General features: G+C 42.6%; 1 protein-coding gene and 1 long non-coding RNA gene across 2 annotated transcripts in view; one reads left to right on the top strand and one right to left on the bottom strand.

Annotated features, from left to right (window-relative positions):
* The window catches only part of LOC133577853 (uncharacterized), a 54,087-nt gene that overhangs the window by 18,283 nt on the left and 15,553 nt on the right, over positions 1-20,251 (top strand). Inside the window, exons 2-4 of the long non-coding RNA XR_009811776.2 lie at positions 16,539-16,654; positions 18,565-18,674; positions 18,756-18,833. This is a non-coding gene — a long non-coding RNA (uncharacterized lncRNA). The remainder of the gene's footprint in view (positions 1-16,538; positions 16,655-18,564; positions 18,675-18,755; positions 18,834-20,251) is intronic.
* Positions 1-20,251, bottom strand: part of LOC133577846 (thrombospondin-2-like) — a 61,289-nt gene that overhangs the window by 10,665 nt on the left and 30,373 nt on the right. The window contains exons 9-17 of the mRNA XM_061931915.1: positions 18,546-18,676; positions 18,338-18,472; positions 16,505-16,723; positions 16,328-16,435; positions 16,105-16,264; positions 10,713-10,831; positions 9,235-9,469; positions 690-917; positions 489-619 (exon numbers count right to left, since the gene is read on the bottom strand). Coding sequence (XP_061787899.1) covers positions 489-619; positions 690-917; positions 9,235-9,469; positions 10,713-10,831; positions 16,105-16,264; positions 16,328-16,435; positions 16,505-16,723; positions 18,338-18,472; positions 18,546-18,676 — 1,466 coding nt within the window. The remainder of the gene's footprint in view (positions 1-488; positions 620-689; positions 918-9,234; positions 9,470-10,712; positions 10,832-16,104; positions 16,265-16,327; positions 16,436-16,504; positions 16,724-18,337; positions 18,473-18,545; positions 18,677-20,251) is intronic.

Raw genomic sequence — 20,251 nt, forward strand, 5'->3', positions numbered from 1 at the left:
AACAGAATGCTGGACGACAGCAAAGACTTACTGTGGAGCAAAGACGGCGTCCACAATGTACATCCGAACATGACATCAACAATGTCCACACAGAAGGATATAAACAACTGAAATTATTCTTGACTGCTAAAGGAAGACATGAAACTGCTACAGGAAAATACCAAAAAAATGAGAAAAAGCCACCAAAATAGGAGCGCAAGACAAGAACTAACACGCGACACACAGGAAAACAGCAAAAAACTCCAAATAAGTCAGGGCGTGATGTGACAGGTGGTGACAGTACACCTACTTTGAGACAAGAGCTATAGTGATGCATGCTTGCTTATGCTTTAAAGTCATATCCAACAATTGCGACGACGACTTTTTACTGTCAACTGAGTTTCGTTTTATTAATGATTTCTGCTGGTGGTGTGCCTCCGCATTTTTTCAACGCAAAAAATGTGCCTTGCCTCAAAAAAGGTTGAAAAACACTGATGTAGAGGACAAACCTGCTTCCACATGACCACGTAGAAGCGTCGACTAGACTGATAGCCAAAAACGATGCCGGCGTAGTCGTCATCTCGGTTGGTGTTCACGTAAAAGGTCACGCTGAAGTCCACGGCGTTGAACTTGTCATATCCTGTTGGAAGATCTCTGATTATCAGCATTTATCGATTAGGGTTGGAGAGAGTGAATTTGATAGCGTGGACCTAAAGCGATGCCAGGGTCAGAGTTGGTGGTCTGCAGCAGCTCGGTGCCCTGACTCCGGATCACCCACAGCGGCTCGGACTGGGCGGTGCCTTTAGGGTCCAACAGAACCACCTGAAACTTCCGAAAGTCCGTCGACTTGATGTCTTGGTTGAGAGGACAGGGATCCAGCGCGTCTGGAACGCTGTCGTTGTCGAAGTCATCAAAGCAGGCGTCTCCGCTGCTGTCGCCTGAGAGACAAAGAGAATGTACAGTCCTGGTCAAAAGTTGACATACACTTGTAAAGAACATAATGTCATGAGTTTCCAATCATTTCTACAACTCTTATTTTTTTGTGATAGAGTGATTGGAGCACATACTTGTTGGTCACAAAAAACATTCATGAAGTTTGGTTCTTTTGTGAATTTATTATGGGTCTACTGAAAATGTGAGCAAATGTCCATCCATCCATCCATCCATCTTCTTCCGCTTATCCGAGGTCGGGTCGCGGGGGCAGCAGCCTAAGCAGGGAAGCCCAGACTTCCCTCTCCCCAGCCACTTCGTCCAGCTCCTCCCGGTGGATCCCGAGGCGTTCCCAGGCCAGCCGGGAGACATAGTCTTCCCAACGTGTCCTGGGTCTTCCCCGTGGCCTCCTACCGGTCGGACGTGCCCGAAACACCTCCCGAGGGAGGCGTTCGGGTGGCATCCTGACCAGATGCCCGAACCACCTCATCTGGCTCCTCTCGATATGGAGGAGCAGCGGCTTTACTTTGAGCTCCCCCCGGATGGCAGAGCTTCTCACCCTATCTCTAAGGGAGAGCCCCGCCACCCGGCGGAGGAAACTCATTTCGGCCGCTTGTACCCGTGATCTTGTCCTTTCGGTCATGACCCAAAGCTCATGACCATAGGTGAGGATGGGAACGTAGATCGACCGGTAAATCGAGAGCTTTGCCTTCTGGCTCAGCTCCTTCTTCACCACAACGGATCGATACAGCGTCCGCATTACTGAAGATGCCGCACCGATCCGCCTGTCGATCTCACGATCCACTCTTCCCTCACTCGTGAACAAGACTCCGAGGTACTTGAACTCCTCCACTTGGGGCAAGATCTCCTCCCCAACCCGGAGATGGCACTCCACCCTTTTCCGGGCGAGAACCATGGACTCGGATTTGGAGGTGCTGATTCTCATCCCAGTCGCTTCACACTCGGCTGCGAACCGATCCAGTGAGAGCTGAAGATCTTGGCCAGATGAAGCCATCAGGACCACATCATCTGCAAAAAGCAGAGACCTAATCCTGCAGCCACCAAACCAGATACCCTCAACGCCCTGACTGCGCCTAGAAATTCTGTCCATAAAGGTTATGAACAGAATCGGTGACAAAGGGCAGCCCTGGCGGAGTCCAACCCTCACTGGAAACGTGTCCGACTTACTGCCGGCAATGCGGACCAAGCTCTGACACCGATTATACAGGGAGCGAACCGCCACAATAAGACAGTCCGTTACCCCATACTCTCTGAGCACTCCCCACAGGACTTCCCGGGGTACACGGTCGAATGCCTTCTCCAAGTCCACAAAGCACATGTAGACTGGTTGGGCAAACTCCCATGCACCCTCAAGGACCCTGCCGAGAGTATAGAGCTGGTCCACAGTTCCACGACCAGGACGAAAACCACACTGTTCCTCCTGAATCCGAGGTTCGACTATCCGGCGTAGCCTCCTCTCCAGTACACCTGAATAGACCTTACCGGGAAGGCTGAGGAGTGTGATCCCACGATAGTTGGAACACACCCTCCGGTTCCCCTTCTTAAAGAGAGGAACCACCACCCCGGTCTGCCAATCCAGAGGTACCGCCCCCGATGTCCACGCGATGTTGCAGAGTCTTGTCAACCAAGACAGCCCCACAACATCCAGAGCTTTAAGGAACTCCGGGCGGATCTCATCCACCCCCGGGGCCTTGCCACCGAGGAGCTTTTTAACTACCTCGGCAACCTCAGCCCCAGAAATAGGAGAGCCCACCACAGATTCCCCAGGCCCTGCTTCCTCATAGGAAGACGTGCTGGTAGGATTGAGGAGGTCTTCGAAGTATTCTCTCCACCGATCCACAACATCCGCAGTCGAGGTCAACAGAGCACCATCCCCACCATACACGGTGTTGACACTGCACTGCTTCCCCTTCCTGAGGCGGCGGATGGTGGTCCAGAATTGCTTCGAAGCCGTCCGGAAGTCTTTTTCCATGGCCTCACCGAACTCCTCCCATGTCCGAGTTTTTGCCTCCGCGACCGCTGAAGCCGCACACCGCTTGGCCTGTCGGTACCTGTCTGCTGCGTCAGGAGTCCCATGAGCCAAAAGAACCCGATAGGACTCCTTCTTCAGCTTGACGGCATCCCTCACCGCCGGTGTCCACCAACGGGTTCTAGGATTACCGCCACGACAGGCACCAACTACCCTGCGGCCACAGCTCCAATCGGCCGCCCCGACAACAGAGGTACGGAACATCGTCCACTCGGACTCAATGTCCAGCGCCTCCCTCGTGACATGTTCAAAGTTCTTCCGGAGGTGGGAATTGAAACTCTCTCTGACAGGAGACTCTGCTAGACGTTCCCAGCAAACCCTCACAATGCGTTTGGGCCTGCCAGGTCTGTCCGGCATCCTCCCCCACCATCGCAGCCAACTCACCACCAGGTGGTGATCGGTAGAAAGCTCCGCCCCTCTCTTCACCCGAGTGTCCAAAACATGAGGCCGCAAATCCGATGACACAACTACAAAGTCGATCATGGAACTGCGGCCTAGGGTGTCCTGGTGCCAAGTGCACATATGGACACCCTTATGTTTGAACATGGTGTTTGTTATTGACAATCCGTGACGAGCACAAAAGTCCAATAACAAAACACCACTCGGGTTCAGATCCGGGCGGCCATTCTTCCCAATCACGCCTCTCCAGGTTTCACTGTCGTTGCCAACATGAGCGTTGAAGTCCCCCAGTAGAACGAGGGAATCACCCGGGGGAGCACTCTCCAGTACTCCCTCGAGTGAATCCAAAAAGGGTGGGTAATCTGAACTGCCGTTGGGCGCGTAAGCGCAAACAACAGTCAGGACCCGTCCCCCCACCCGAAGGCGGAGGGAGGCTACCCTCTCGTCCACCGGGTTGAACTCTAACGTGCAGGCTTTGAGCCGAGGGGAAACAAGAATTGCCACCCCAGCCCGTCGCCTCTCATTGCTGGCAACGCCAGAGTGGAAGAGAGTCCAGCCCCTGTCAAGAGAACTGGTTCCAGAGCCCTTGCTGTGCGTCGAAGTGAGTCCGACTATATCTAGCCGGAACTTCTCCACCTCACGCACTAGCTCAGGCTCCTTCCCCCCCAGCGAGGTGACGTTCCACGTCCCAAGAGCTAGCTTCTGTAGCCGAGGATCGGACCGCCAAGTGCCCTGCCTTCGGCTTCCGCCCAGCTCACATCGCACCTGACCTCTATGACCCCTGCTATGGGTGGTGAGCCCATTGGAGGGGGGACCCACGTTGCCTCTTCGGGCTGTGCCCGGCCGGGCCCCATGGGGACAGGCCCGGCCACCAGGCGCTCGCCATCGTGCCACACCTCCGGGCCTGGCTCCAGAGGAGGGCCCCGGTGACCCGCGTCCGGGCGAGGGAAATCTGGGTTCCTTGTTCGTGTTCTTCATAGAGGTCTTCGAGCTGCTCTTTGTCTGATCCCTCACCTAGGACCAGTTTGCCTTGGGAGACCCTACCAGGGGGCATAGAAGCCCCCGGACAACATAGCTCCTAGGATCATTGGGACACGCAAACTCCTCTACCACGTTAAGGTGGCAGCTCAGAGAGGAGGTGAGCAAATGTGCTGGGTCAAAAGTATACATACAGCTAGGGATGTCCCGATCTGATATTTGGATCGGATCGGCCGCCGATATTTGCCAAAAATTGCGTATCGGCAAGGCATGGGAAAATGCCGATCCAGATCCAGTTTAAAAAAAAAACTCCGGTCCGTGTTTTCCAACGCACCGATTTAAATAATACATTCCACTTTTCTGCTGCTCCGTAATTTCCGTTCCGCATTTTCCAGCACACCTTCAACACATCAACAGGTCTGTGAATTCTCACGCAGTTGCTTTTAGCTGCTGGCATTACACGACAGGCTCTTCTCACTCTTTTCTGTGTCTCCCTCTCACAGACAGCAAGCGCACCTTCTTACACACGTCACATACTGTCACGTCATACGTCACATACGTATACGTCCTCCCCGAGCAGAGAGGTAGCAGCATGGCTAACGTTAGCTGTGATGCTAGCGCAGCCGTGCGAGCAACGCTACCTCTAAGGTGCTTGCCTGTGCAATTGCGCACTGTTTAAGCGTCCTCTGCGCATAGCAAATCTATGCCACACACAAAATCAAATTAAAAAAAAAAGCGCATAACAATTTTCGACACACGGACACGACAGAGAAAACAGTTTTTGTCATCATTGTTCAAATATTGTGACGTCTGTCGAGGCGCTTATCTCCATTCGGTGCCACACGTCCACACCATCAAAATGCCGAGGCAAAAATTTCCAGATCAACACCGTATGAAAAAATTAGTGATTTTTTTAGTTGTGATTTCCTTCTCTGCATGAACGTTTAAAAGTAGCATATATTAATGCAGTATGAAGAAGAATGTTTTAATGTAGACATGCAAGCCTTGAAAGAAAATTTTGAAAATCAAGACTACATTTCCTGCAAATGAATGCATTTCTACCCTATATTTTAACTTTAGATTTATTCTCATATCAAACTCTTTTGACTGTCTTTTTGACACTTACATCCGGCGCCCCCCTCCACACCCTGGATTATAAATAATGTAAATAATTCAATGTGATTATCTTGTGTGATGACTGTATTATGATGATAGTATATATCTGATAGTATATATCTGTATCATGAATCAATTTAAGTGGACCCCGACTTAAACAAGTTGAAAAACCTATTCGGGTGTTACCATTTAGTGGTCAATTGTACGGAATATGTACTTCACTGTGCAACCTACTAATAAAAGTCTCAATCAATCAATCAAAACACATAGAATCATCATACTGCTGTGATTATATGCATCAAGTGTTCATTCAAGGCTAAGGCAAAATATCGAGATATATATCGTGTATCGCAATATGGCCTTAAAATATCGCAATATTAAAAAAAGGCCATATCGCCCAGCCCTAGTTTCAATGATTTTATGATGATCCATTTCTGTTTGTGATGTATAATTTTGTCTATTTTGTGTTTATCCTTGAATAAACAGGTCAGTTTCTTGTTACCAACCATTGTGTATTATTCAAACTCCCCTAATTCAGCTGGCTAGTTGTTATCAAGAGTACTAAAACCCTTTTCAACATGATTCTGACAACTAAGTAGGCTAAATAACTTTAAACTTTAATACATGCTCGGATAGGCCAGTATCGGTCAGTATTGGTATCGGTCAGTATCGGTATCGGATCGGAAATGCAAAAACAATATCGGTATTGGATCGGAAGTGCAAAAACCTGGATCGGGACATCCCTACCCAAGACCCAACCTCTGGGCTGATGATTTTATGTTGTCCTGAAGAATTTGGAGGTAATCTTTCTTTTTCATTGTCCCATTTACTCTCTGTAAAGCACCAGTTCCATTGGCAGCAAAACAGGCCCAGAGCATAATACTACCACCACCATGCTTGACGGTAGGTGTGGCGTTCCTGGGATTAAAGGCCTCAGCTTTTCTCCTCCAAACATATTGCTGGGTGTTGTGGCCAAACAGCTCAATGTGTGTTTCATCTGACATCACATGGACAAAGATAAGACCTTCTGGAGGAAAGTTCTGTGGTCAGATTGTTAGAATAATGATGTATATATTATCATCATAACTTTATGCTTAAGGGCCGTTGATATAAATTATTGTCAATTGTGCCGAAGTGGTATTTTTGTATCTGTGCAAGCTGGCAATCCAAAAGATTGCCAGTTGTCTTTATAAGTGTTGTGTCCAGACTCGGCCTGTGGACGGCCAAGGCCGAACACCGCTGTGATGCAGACAGAGCAGAGACAAGGCGATATGACCTGCGTCAACTAATTTTCATTTATTCTATAATCATATATTGTGTCTAACTGGAGTTGTGGAGATTACCCCCTTCCCTCAGCGACAGCTTCAGTGATGTAATAGGGACCTTCCTAATAAATAGAGGAGGCGCGCAGGCTTGACTTTTAGAACGTAGTTTGGATCTGTAACTAGAATACAGCCCGAAATACGTGTGTCCTCATGAGCTAAATTGAACTCTGTCTCTGCATGATTCCTTGCTTCTTGTCTGATTATTAGATGTCATCAGTGTTTGAACCTGACACAGATGAAACAAAAATTTAGCTGTTTGGCCACAATACCCAGCAATATGTTTGGAGGAGAAAAGGTGAGGTCTTTAATCCCAGGAACACCATACCTACCGTCAAGCATGGTGGTGGTAGTATTATGCTCTGGGCCTGTTTTGCTGCCAATGGAACTGGTGCTTTACAGAGAGTAAATGGGACAATGAAAAAGGAGGATTACCTCCAAATTCTTCAGGACAACCTAAAATCATCAGCCCGGAGGTTGGGTCTTGGGTGCAGTTGGGTGTTCTAACAGGACAATGACCTCAAACACACGTCAAAAGTGGTAAAGGAATCCGGCAAGAACAGTGGTTTTTAACCTTGTTGGAGGTACCGAACCCAACCAGTTTGTAATGCGCATTCACCGAACCCTTCCTTAGTGAAAAATAAAATGTTTTTTTTTTTCCCAAATTCAAGACAAAGTTATATGTTTTTGGTAACACTTTAGTATGGGGAACATATTCTAAGTAACAAAGACTTAATGTAGAGTTTTTTGGACACTAGGGGAACATATTCTAAGTAACAAAGACTTAATGTAGAGTTTTTTGGACACTAGGGGAACATATTCTAAGTAACAAAGACTTAATTTAGAGTTATTTGGTTAGGGTTAGAGGGTTATAATGAGGCCATGCCAAATAAGGCATTAATAAGTACTTAATAATGACTAGTTTAGAGACAATATGTTACTGTGGAGAGGCGGGGCCGGCGGTCCGACACCGGGGCCCGCTCCAAGATGGCGGCGAGGGGGCGTGGCCTGTGGACCCGCGTCCAAATGGACTACAGGTGCGTGGGTCGGGCAGCTGGGCACAATCAGATAATCTGTCTGTGTATAAAAGGGTGACAGCCGAGAGAGACGGGAGGAGAGGTGGAGAGCAAGAGGCAAGACGCGGAGCACAGTACACCGCGAGAGCGAGACGGAGAAAAGGCAGCTGCTGAAAAGCACGCCAAAGGCCACGTGCTGCTGAAAAGCAGACGGCGGACGGGAGGAAACCATCCTCTGCTACCACGCGAACGACGGCGACGTGCTGCTGAAAAGTAGACGGCGAACGACGGCGACGTGCTGCTGAAAAGCAGACGACGGACGGGAGGAAACCATCTTCTGCTACCACGCGAACGACGGCGACGTGCTGCTGAAAAGCAGACGGCGGACGGGAGGAAACCATCCTCTGCTACCACGCGAACGACGGCGACGTGCTGCTGAAAAGTAGACGGCGAACGACGGCTACGTGCTGCTGAAAAGCAGACGGCGGACGGAAGGAAACCATTCGTGTGCTCACGTAAGAAAAGGCAGCTGCTGAAAATCACGCCAAAGACTCTGTTCCCGAAAAAATAAAGAAGTCTAAACCATCTCACGACAATGTCTTCCCTGGAATGGTCCTGAGAACTCACCCGGAAGCAAGGGTCTTCCACAGTTACTAATTTGCATGTTAATAAGCAACTAATTAATGGTGAATATGTTCCCCATACTAAAGTGTCACCATGTTTTTTTTACTAGTGCACAAAATGAACCGTGCATGAACATCACCTTGTTCAAACAACAAAACCAACACAGTGCATAAACTCACAACAAATTACACACCTGCAAATCAGTGTGACTTCTGCTGTTGCCGTATCCGTAATACGCCGATAGGGAGAAGTTTTTATTTACACGATGAGTCGGGTGTGTTTTGACCTCCGCCGGACCCCTGAGGCCGACTCACCGAACCCCTAGGGTTCCATCAAACCCAGGTTAAGAACCACTGGGCAAGAATGAAGGTTTTAGAATGGCCTTCCCAAAGTCCTGACGTGTGGAAAATGCTAAAGAAACAAGTCCATGTCAGAAAACCAACAAATTTAGCTGAACTGCACCAATTTTGTCAAGAGGAGTGGTCAAAAATTCAGCAGAAGCTTGTGGATGGCTACCAAAAGCGCCTTATTGCAGTGAAACATGTAAGCAAATATTAACATTGCTGTATGTATACTTTTGACCCAGCAGATTTGGTCACATTTTCAGTAGAGCCATAATAAATTCCTAAAAGAAGCAAACTTCATGAATGTTTTTTGTGACCAACAAGTATGTGCTCCAATCACTCTATCACAAAATAATAAGAGTTGTAGAAATGATTGGAAACTGAAGACAGCCATGACATTATGTTCTTTACAAGTGTAACTTTTGACCAGGACTGTATGTGACGGAGAAGCGGAGACGATGTCTTTAAATTCTAACCGTCAGTGTCCGACTGCTTCTCATTGGCCACCAGCCTGCAGTTGTCCCTGTCGTCGGGGACGCCGTCGTTGTCGTCGTCGTGGTCGCAGGCGTCCCCTTTACCGTCCCGGTCGTGATCGGCCTGGTTGCTGTTGGCCACGTAGGGACAGTTGTCCACAGAGTTCTGGTGGCCGTCCTCATCCACGTCCTGGTTGTCGTCGCACATGTCGCCAACCAGGTCGCTGTCAGAGTCCAGCTGCAGACGCAACGGAACACCTGTGATCAACGTTCCCTCTAAGGCACAGGTGTCAAACTCAAGGCCCGGGGGCCACTTCATTTAATTTGCCCCTCGAAAGCCTGGAAATAATATGTATCAATAAAGTACTGCTACTTTTCTTACTAAATTAATTATTTCTATTTTGGGAGAAATGTACTCCATGTAATCGCAAATTATGTCAACTTAAATATCATCTAATTATGCAATTTTTTTTTTATCAATGTCAGAAAAATTGTATGTAAATTATCAAAAAACTTTCCGTTCTCTGAGTTCCCAGTGAACAGACGAAGGCTGTCTTTGTTGCACCAAGCCAAAGGCTTGGAAATTTCCGCTGTGTACGATGGGAGGAGACGGGAGGGTTATCTATTTTAATCGAAGACCTGCCCAAGCTCGATCCAGGACCAGTCCAAGCCCCAGGCATCTTATTCTTTTGTGTTAATGTGACCGAAAACAATGGCTGTTTACATACCCCCCATTCCTTTAGAAACAGCTGATGTTATGTAAACAGGGAAAGTCCAAATAAAAAGAGGTGGCGTACAATCTTTTGCCAGAGCGTTTCTCCTCAAATTGAGCCGAATTTACTTCTGTCTCTGTTTAATTCCTTGCTTCTTGTCTTGTTTAATAGATGTCATTAGTGTTTGAACCTGACAATCAAACATTCAAACAATTTTTTAAATAGAAAATAAATACTAATAATAATGATTTCAAAGCACGTTATCCATCAAATTGTGCTATATAAAAGTAGCAATAGATTTCATGGTAAAATTGTGAAATTTACTATGGTTTTCACGGCATTTTTCTCTAAATGAAAAAAACTTTTACTGTAATAAACTGTGGTGTCGTTTTGGCATTTACTGTAATATACCCAAAAATCTACAGTTGTTGATTTGCAGTTAAAAAACAAAAAAACTGTCAGCTCAGGTGCCAAAATTTTACTGTACAATTGCAGGGTTTTTTTTTACATTTACAGTTAAAAAACAAATGTAAATTTTACAGTAAAATTCTGGCAACTGAGTTGCCTTCTTTTTTTTTTTTTTTTACCATAAAAACAGCAGTACTGTTTTTCCATTTACAGTAATATACGCTCAATTTTGAGGTGAAATTATTGCAACTTACCATATTTTTTTTACATTTTAGTTTAAAAAAAATCTACTAATAAAATGCATACATTGAATTGAAGGTAACATCGCCTGTGATATGTTTGCATACACGTTGTCCTTACCTGCTGTGGGTTGTGCAGAAGTGGACAGTTGTCACACTGGTCCCCGACACCATCTAAGTCGGTGTCTCTCTGCTCAGTGTTGTAGACATATGGACAGTTGTCACGATTATTCGGAACCTCTGAGGGGGAAAAAATGTATCATTTCCAACATGGTAACATAGGAAGGTGAAGTTGTTAACATCTACCAGTGATGTCATCATAGAGGAGTGGAAGAGGATTCCAGTTAGAATCTGGTGCTCGTTTCCATGCCCAAAAGAATTGAGGCAGTGCTCGATCACATCCATCCATCCATATGGATCACAATGGTGCTCATACTACATTTTCACACCAACCACTAGGGGTGTCTCGATACAACTTTTAGCACTTATAGTATCAGTCCATCTTAGATTAGCTCGGGCCCAGCGAAGCCGGCGGCGTTTCTGGGTGTTGTTGATAAATGGCTTTCTCTTTGTATAGTAGAGTTTTAACTTGCACTTACAGATGTAGCGACCAACTGTAGTTACTGACAGTGGTTTTCTGAAGTATTCCTGAGCCCATGTGGTGATATCCTTTACACACAGATGTCGCTTTTTAATGCAGTACAGCCTGAGGGATGGAAGGTCCGTAATATCATCGCTTACGTGCAGTGATTTCTCCAGATTCTTTGAACCTTTTGATGATATTACGGACCGTAGATGGTGAAATCCCTAAATTCCTTACGATATTGAATGAGTATTGGCCGATACTGATAATACATCAGCAAGAACCATACATGTATAATAAATACATATTATTTACACCACAGGTGTCAAACTCAAATCCAGCCCGCGAAAGCCTGGAGATAATATGCGTTAATAAAATGCTTAATCTTTTCTTACTAAATATATTTGTTATTTCCCTTTTGGACATTAAAAATCCTGTACTGCATGCAAATGCATATCTTTTCAAATTCAATATTATCAAAATCTAAATACTATATTATCATGTATTCCAAAAATATTTTTTGTTAAGATAAAGATAAATACTGTACTTAAATATCTCTTTCTTTCTTTCTTTCTTTCTTTCTTTCTTTCTTTAGTTTTTTTGAACATGAACACACTTACAGCGTAATACATCACACAATTTCATATCATTTCACTTTACATAATGTCCGAAAAGGAGTAGGAAGAAGCAAAGCTTATTTAATCCTACCCCTTTCACACTTCAGAGCGTTTACAAATATATACATTCATTCACTGACCTTTTCATAATAGAATGACATCTGTGAATTAGTATATACAACAGTTTTGTAATATGTAATTAATTAATTCAGTCATTATTAACATATTGAGATGAAGAATGTCTTATTTTCAATAAGGTTGAAAGTATTTTTCATAATTTTTCTTCTTTGTACTTTGTAAGCACTATTATTGTGAACAACCTCTTAAACTGGATCATATCAGTACAATGTTTAACTTCTTTACTTAATCCATTCCATAATTTAATTCCACATACTGATATGCTAAAGGTTCTAAGTGTTGTATGTGCATACAAATGTTTTAAATTAGATTTTCCTCTAAGGTTATATTTATCCTCTTTAGTTGAGAAGAATTGTTGTACATTCTTTGGTAGCAGGTTATAGTTTGCTTTGTACATCATTTTAGCTGTTTGCAATTTTACCAAATCATCTAACTTTAGTATTTTTGACTCAATAAATAAAGAGTTTGTATGTTCTCTATATTCAATATTATGTATCAGTCTAATTGATCTTTTTTGCAACACGGTTACAATATATCTGCTTGACTTATAATTTCAAAACAAATTATCAATCAAATTGTAGACTGTAAAATTTACAAAAGATTTTACGGTTAAATTCCGCCGACTGAGTTTGGTACTTTTGTTTTTTTTCCATATACAGTAAGACACTGAAACATTAAAAAAAACAAAAAAAAAACATTAAAACAACAAGATTTTAATTTTTTTTTTTTTTAAGTCAGCTCTGTTGCTTGAATTTTACCGCTAAAAACAGTGGTATTGTTTTTCTATTCCATTCCATTGATTCAATTGTTTTATATGCTGTAAAAAAAATACAAAAAAAACCACCACTTTTACTGTAAAATTCTGGTGACTGAGCTGCCAGTTTTTAAAGTAAAATTTAAATATTTTTTTGGCAGATTATGTAAAAAAAAAAAAATATTGTTAATGTATTATATATATATATATATATATAATGTATATTCATATCTTACTCATTGTTAAAAGCGGCCCTCTGAGGGGAACCATGACTGCGATGTGGCCCTCAATGAAAACTAGAGATGTCCGATAATGGCTTTTTTGCCGATATTCCGATATTGTCCAACTCTTAATTACCGATTCCGATATCAACCGATACCGATATATACAGTCGTGGAATTAACACATTATTATGCCTAATTTTGTTGTGATGCCCCGCTGGATGCATTAAACAATGTAACAAGGTTTTCCAAAATAAATCAACTCAAGTTATGGAAAAAAAATGCCAACATGGTACTGCCATATTTATTATTGAAGTCACAAAGTGCATTATTTTTTTTTAACATGCCTCAAAACAGCAGCTTGGAATTTGGGACATGCTCTCCCTGAGAGAGCATGAGGAGGTTGAGGTGGGTAGGGTTGGGGGGACGGGGTTGAGGTGGGGGGGTAGGGGGTAGCAGGGGTGTATATTGTAGCGTCTTGGAAGAGTTAGTACTGCAAGGGGCTCTGGGTATTTGTTCTGTTGTGTTTATGTTGTGTTACGGTGCGGATGTTCTCCCGAAATGTGTTTGTCATTCTTGTTTGGTGTGGGTTCACAGTGTGGCGCATATTTGTAACAGTGTTAAAGTTTTTTATACGGCCACCCTCAGTGTGACCTGTATGGCTGTTGACCAAGTATGCATGGCATTCACTTGTGTGTGTGAAAAGTCGTAGATATTATGTGACTTGGCCGGCTATTGGTGCTCTGTTCTTCTCCCTACGTCCGTGTACACAGTGGCCTTTTAAAAAGTCATAAATTTTACTTTTTGAAACAGATACTGATAATGTTGAAACCGATACCGATAATTTCCGATATTACATTTTAAAGCATTTATCGGCCGATAATATCGGCAGTCCGATATTATCGGACATCTCTAATATATTACTCATTGTTAAACACGGCCCTCAATGAAAACCAGTTTGACACCCCTGATTTACAGTATGGAATATTAGTAATGGTGCGTTTTGTTTGTACTGGGAAGTCTGAGTGTCCAGGTTCCTAGTCGGAATTTCAACTGAAACGCCGCCTGAGGTCGGATTTCCTACTCGGAAAGTCGGAGCATTATCACTACCAGTTGGCGTCAAAGATGGCTGCTCTGAATGTAAACAATTATATACGCTTGTATAATATCCGTAATTAGCACTTCTGATGTATTGTTGGACATTTATACACAACATTATTTTCGTGTAGGCATTATTTTTTTCATGTGGTCTTTACGTGTTTGAAAGTTGCATAATAAGTGCATATTTTCCTATTAGTTGTTTGTATTCAGACGAGGCAATCACAAAAATAGCTTTTGTGGATGTGGCCAACTCAGCTGTGATGTCATTCCTTGCTCTGACTTCCAACTTCCGAGGTAAATGGAGCGCAGAAATAAGGTATGCTGTCTTTAAGTTGAGGAGGAGTGGTAATTGCATTTTGGCGACACCGAGTGGCCACAGTAATTCATGAGGTTAAACTCAAGTGGAATGATGCAGACACGTTTGTTACTGGATACTTTCTAATATGCTTTGTATGTGTAAATAATATGCAACTGTAGTTATTTAGTACTTGTTGATGTTGACAAATGTCATATTTTAGACTGCAATATTGTTCAATTAAGGACACTTATTACGACTTTCTAGCTTGTGTGCTATTGTGTGCTTAGCTGTTGTGTAGCTGCTGGCTCCTAGCAGCCTATAGACTAGCATGTTTACCTTTTTGTAAATGACTTGACCAAAATAGCCAAGTAATAGCAAACACGCCGCAGGACTGTTTGTGCTAATAGTGCTCGCGCTTATTGGAGATTTTAAATGCAAGCAGATATAATATCATACAGGTTTTTTTGCTGATACTGGACCGATATCCAATACAGATGTATCAGACAGATGACAACGCTATCTATAATTACTTTTTCTAGTCCGTTATTTATTATTTGTAAAATGATGCCCTACGAATTCTGCCTAGCAACTAGAGGTGGAACGTAACAAACTTGGCAAAAATCTCTGTTTGAAATGAATTTCAAACAGAGATTTTTGTTGTACTTTATTACTGTTTTTTCTACTAATTTTTTTTATTTTTTATTTTTATCCCTTATGTACAAATTCCGCTTATACCTCAACCAACCACAAGCGTTGGACACTGTGAGTGTGAGGATTTACTGAATTTACAAAATAAAAATAAAAAATATCTGGTTGAAATAAACAAAAGGGACATGGGGGAATATTTTTTTTTTATTTTTTATTTTTTTTTTCTTAGACATGTATCTCGTGCGCACGAGATACATGTCTAAAAAAAAAATACAAAATAAAAAAATTATGATTTTTTTTTATAACTTTATAAAAAGTTTCTTGTGCGCACAAGATACATGTTTAAAAATAAAATAATAATAATAATGATTTTTTTTTATAACTTTATAAAACGTTTCTTGTGCGCACAAGATATATGTCTAAAAAAAAAAAAAAAAAAAAAAATTATGATTTTTTTTTTTTTAATAACTTTATAAAAAGTTTCTTGTGCACACGAGATACATGTCTAAAAAAAAATAAAAAAAATAAAATAAAATTATAAAAATAAAAAATTCCCCCATGTCCCTTTAGGGGCTCCGTAGAAAGGTTTTAGTAAAGGACTTTTCTTTTTTCTTTTTTTTTTTTTTTAACAAAAGCAATTTATAGGGTAGAGAGAGAAATAATAAAATGTATTATAATCAAAACATGTAAAATATTAAAGGAATTACCAAAGAATATGAGCATGAAAAAAATGACAATTTGGTCCTAGTAAGTTAAATAGTATTTTTTGTAGAAATTATTGTAATAAAGCTAATATTATCATATATATATATTTTGAATAACGGCAGTCCAAATATTTTTAGAATATCAATATTATTCAGGTGGCGATAATAGTTTTGAGTAAAAGCAATACAAAAAATATTTTAAAAAAATCCAAACAATAAGATAAAGTACAAAATTATTATTATCAATACAAAAAATAATAAAGTAGAAATAAAAAAATATAAGGCAATAAAACGACCACCGTTCTGATATTTACACAGTGTGTGTCGCTCGTAGACCTAAACTGCTACTCCGAATTATATTTTCTATAGAATTGTCCTTTGAGAAGATCAAATAAAAGGTTGCAGAAATGTAAGATGCATATAGTCATTACAATTCAACAGCTTCCTACCGTCTCCGTCGATGTCAATACTGCAGGCGTCCCCCTCGCCGTCGCCATCGGTATCCGTCTGCAGCGAGTTGCTTTCAAAGGGACAGTTGTCACAGCGATCCCCGACGCCATCCCGGTCGGTATCGAACTGTCGAGGGTTGTACACCAGCGGGCAGTTGTCCTGCAAAACACACATTAGCGTGTAGTATTTCAGAAATCCAAGGGGAAGTGGTTAATACCGCACTTGTTCATCAACGATGTCATCATTATCGTCGTCGGGATCGCAGGCGTCGCCTCGCCCGTCCTTGTCCAGGTCCTCCTGTCCCGAGTTTGGCACCGCGGGACAGTTGTCCTGCGATCAATCATGTTAGTTGGATCACTTCCTGCCACAGATCACGAAGGCTGGTTGTGGTCTCGCTACCATTTGACAGTGATACGTGGCGTTCCTTTTGCAGGTCAGTCTGTGGTTGGGCCAGCCGTCCAGATCGCCGTCTTCGCCACAGAGAAAACCGTCGCCGGCAAAGCCGACCGCGCACACACACTTGTACAGGACCTCCGACGCCAAGCCCAGGTACGCACAGTCTGCATGCTTGTGGCAGGTGTGTGTGTTGTCTCTGCACGGGTTGTGCGGCTCGCACACCTGCAAAAACCAGAGCGGAGACATTTGTACAAAGCCCAAAACCAGTGAAGTTGGCACGTTGTGTAAATAGTGAATAAAAACAGAATACAATGATTTGCAAATCCTTTTCAACTTATATTCAATTGAATAGACTGCAAAGACAAGATATTTCATGTTCCAACTGAGAAACTTAATTTTTTTTGCAAATAATCATTAACTTAGAATTTAATGGCAGCAACACATTGCAAAAAAAATTGGCACAGGGGCATTTTTACCACTGTGTTACATAGCATTTCCTTTTAACAACACTCAGTAAATGTTTGGGAACTGAGGAGACACATTTTTGAAGCTTTTCAGGTGGAATTATTTCCCATTCTTGCTTGATGTACAGCTTAAGTTGTTCAACAGTCCGGGGGTCTCTGTTGTGGTATTTTAGGCTTCATAATGCGCCACACATTTTCAATGGGAGACAGGTCTGGACTACAGGCAGGCCAGTCTAGTACCCGCACTCTTTTACTACGAAGCCACGCTGTTGTAACACGTGCAGAATGTGGCTTGGCAATGTCTTGCTGAAATAAGCAGGGGCGTCCATGATTGGATGGCAACATATATTGCTCCAAAACCTGTAAGTACCTTTCAGCATTAATGGTTCCTTCACGGATGTGTAAGTTACCCATGTCTTGGGCACTAATACACCCCCATACCATCACAGATGCTGGCTTTTGAACTTTGCGCCTATAACAATCCGGATGGTTCTTTTCCTCTTTGGTCCGGAGGACACGACGTCCACAGTTTCCTAAAAACAATTTGAAATGTGGACTCGTCAGACCACAGAATACTTTTCCACTTTGCATCAGTCCATCTTAAATGAGTTCAGGCCCAGCGAAGCCGGCGGCGTTTCTGGGTGTTGTTGATATATGGCTTTGGCTCTGCATAGTGGAGTTTTAACTTGCACTTACAGATGTGGCGACAAACTATAGTTACTGACAGTGGTTTTCTGAAGTGTTCCTGAGCCCATGTGGTGATATCCTTTACACACTGATGTTGCTTTTTGATGCAGTACCGCCTGAGGGATCGAAGGTCACGGCATGCTGCTTACGTGCAGTGATTTCTCCAGATTCTCTGAACTTTTTGATGATAATACGGACTGTAGATGGTGAAATCCCTAAATTCCTTGCAATAGCTGGTTGAGAAATGTTCTTAAACTGTTCGACTATTTGCTCACGCATTTGTTCACAAAGTGGTGACCCTCGCCCCATCCTTGTTTGTGAACGACCGAGCATTTCATGGAAGCTGCTTTTATACCCAATCATGGCACCCACCTGTTCCCAATTAGCCTGTTCACCTGTGGGATGTTCCAAATAAGTGTTTTGATGAGCATTCCTCAACTTTCTCAGTCTTTTTTGCCACTTGTGCCAGCTTTTTTGAAACATGTTGCAGGCATAAAATTCTAAATGAGCTAATATTTAGAAAAAAATAACAAAGTTTACCTGTTCGAACGTTAAATATCTTGTCTTTGCAGTCTATTCAATTGAATATAAGTTGAAAAGGATTTGCAAATCATTGGTTTTGGGTTTTGTAAAACCATCCCAACGGTCCAGGAAGAGTCATCAGAGGGAGTAAACAAACGCATGCCTGACGGTTCCTTTGAGCCTCCTTTAGCCCGAGGCCGAAGGGCTGGTTGCCTTTGTAACGATGAGGACACGGGAGACAGAAGAAGCCAGGGTCCGTGTTCACGCACTCGGTAACGCACACGCCCGCCACCTCACACTGCAGAGACGGCCCAACAAGCAACAAGTGTCTTTTAAGGAGGACAAACATCCACAACCCGGACTCACTTCACCTCGTCGTCGTCTTCGCAGTGAGTGCCGTTGCCGTGGGAACCCAGCGGACACTGCCCGCATTGCCAGGAGCCGTCACTTCGCGAGGAGCACGCCACGCCGGGGAAGCACGGAGTCGACAGCAAACACGGGTCTGAAAAGCACACAATGGTCGTATTCTGCACAGTTTAATGTGAATTCATCTTGCAAATGTTCACTCTCTTTTCCTGCAGACGTGTCCCAAAGCAAAGTAGGATGACATACGAGCCCTGGTGCACTCCACCAGAGGGGAGCTACAATACTACTATACTGTGAGTAATCGTTGAATATATAATATTACTATAAATCCCACTCTATAGACGGCAGGTGCACAGTATACACAGCTAAATAGCGCCGGGGTCGCTAATTAGCGGTATCACTGCAAAAACTGAAATCTAAGTAAGATTAAATATCTCAAATAAGGGTGATATTTGCTCATTTTCCGTCTGATAAGATAATTATTCTCACCAAGCAGATTTTATGTTAGAGTGTTTTACTTGTTTTAAGGGTTTTGGTCCTAAATGATCTCAGTAAGATATTACAGCTTGTTGCTGAGATTTGATGACCTATATTGAGTAAAACATGCTTGAAACTAGAATATCAACTGTTGCAGAGCTGAGTCATCAACACTCACAAGTATAAAACTACATTTTTAAAGTAATAATTTCTTATTTCACGCATGAAATAAAAAATCCTGACTTTGACACAATTGTGTCTCATAATTAAAACAGATGACAGCCAAATGGACTTTGCTGTTTTATTTTCAATGAAACAATAGAAAACACGTACTCATAAAGTAGTACAGTTGGCACAGTACAGTAAACTGACTATTTAAACATTTAACATGTGACATTTCAAACAATTTTGAACAGAAATAGTTCATGCACATTCAGATGAATTCCTCAAAATTACAATTAAGAACAATTTGGCCGCGGGCCGGGCTGTATATATGCGCACTAATTGACTGAAAGAGCACGCACTTGGCGCGATGATGTCATGTTATCGATGGAAAAATGCATTTTTAGACAATATGATTTGCCTGAGCAGCTAGTAGACCCCGAGAGTAACAAGCGGTTGCCTTGTTGCCTTTCCATTATGAAATATAAATTAGTTTTTAGTGCATACTTGCCAACCTTGAGACCTCCGATTTCGGGAGGGGGGGGGGGGGCGTGGTTGGGGGCGTGGCTAAGAGGGGAGAAGTATATTTACAGCTAGAATTCACCAAGTCAAGTATTTCATATATATATATATATATATATATATATATATATATATATATATATATATATATATATATATATATATATATATATATATATATATATACATATAAGAAATACTTGACTTTCAGTGAATTCTAGCTATATATATATATATATATATATATATATAAATAAATAAGAGAAATACTTGAATTTCAGTGTTCATTTATTTACACATATACACACACATAACACTCATCTACTCATTGTTGAGTTAAGGGTTGAATTGTCCATCCTTGTTCTATTCTCTGTCACTATTTTTCTAACCATGCTGAACACCCTCTCTGATGATGCATTCTGCTTCGTCTCCTTGTTGTGTGCGCAGTTGTGCACTGCACTCTCTAAAAGCCGTAGATGTTGTTGTCACATATGCATGTACAGTAGATGGCAGTATTGTCCTGTTTAAGGGTGTCACAACATTGCTGTTT

This window comes from Nerophis lumbriciformis, linkage group LG39, assembly GCF_033978685.3.
Source record: "Nerophis lumbriciformis linkage group LG39, RoL_Nlum_v2.1, whole genome shotgun sequence".
NCBI classification, from domain to species: Eukaryota; Metazoa; Chordata; class Actinopteri; order Syngnathiformes; family Syngnathidae; genus Nerophis; species Nerophis lumbriciformis.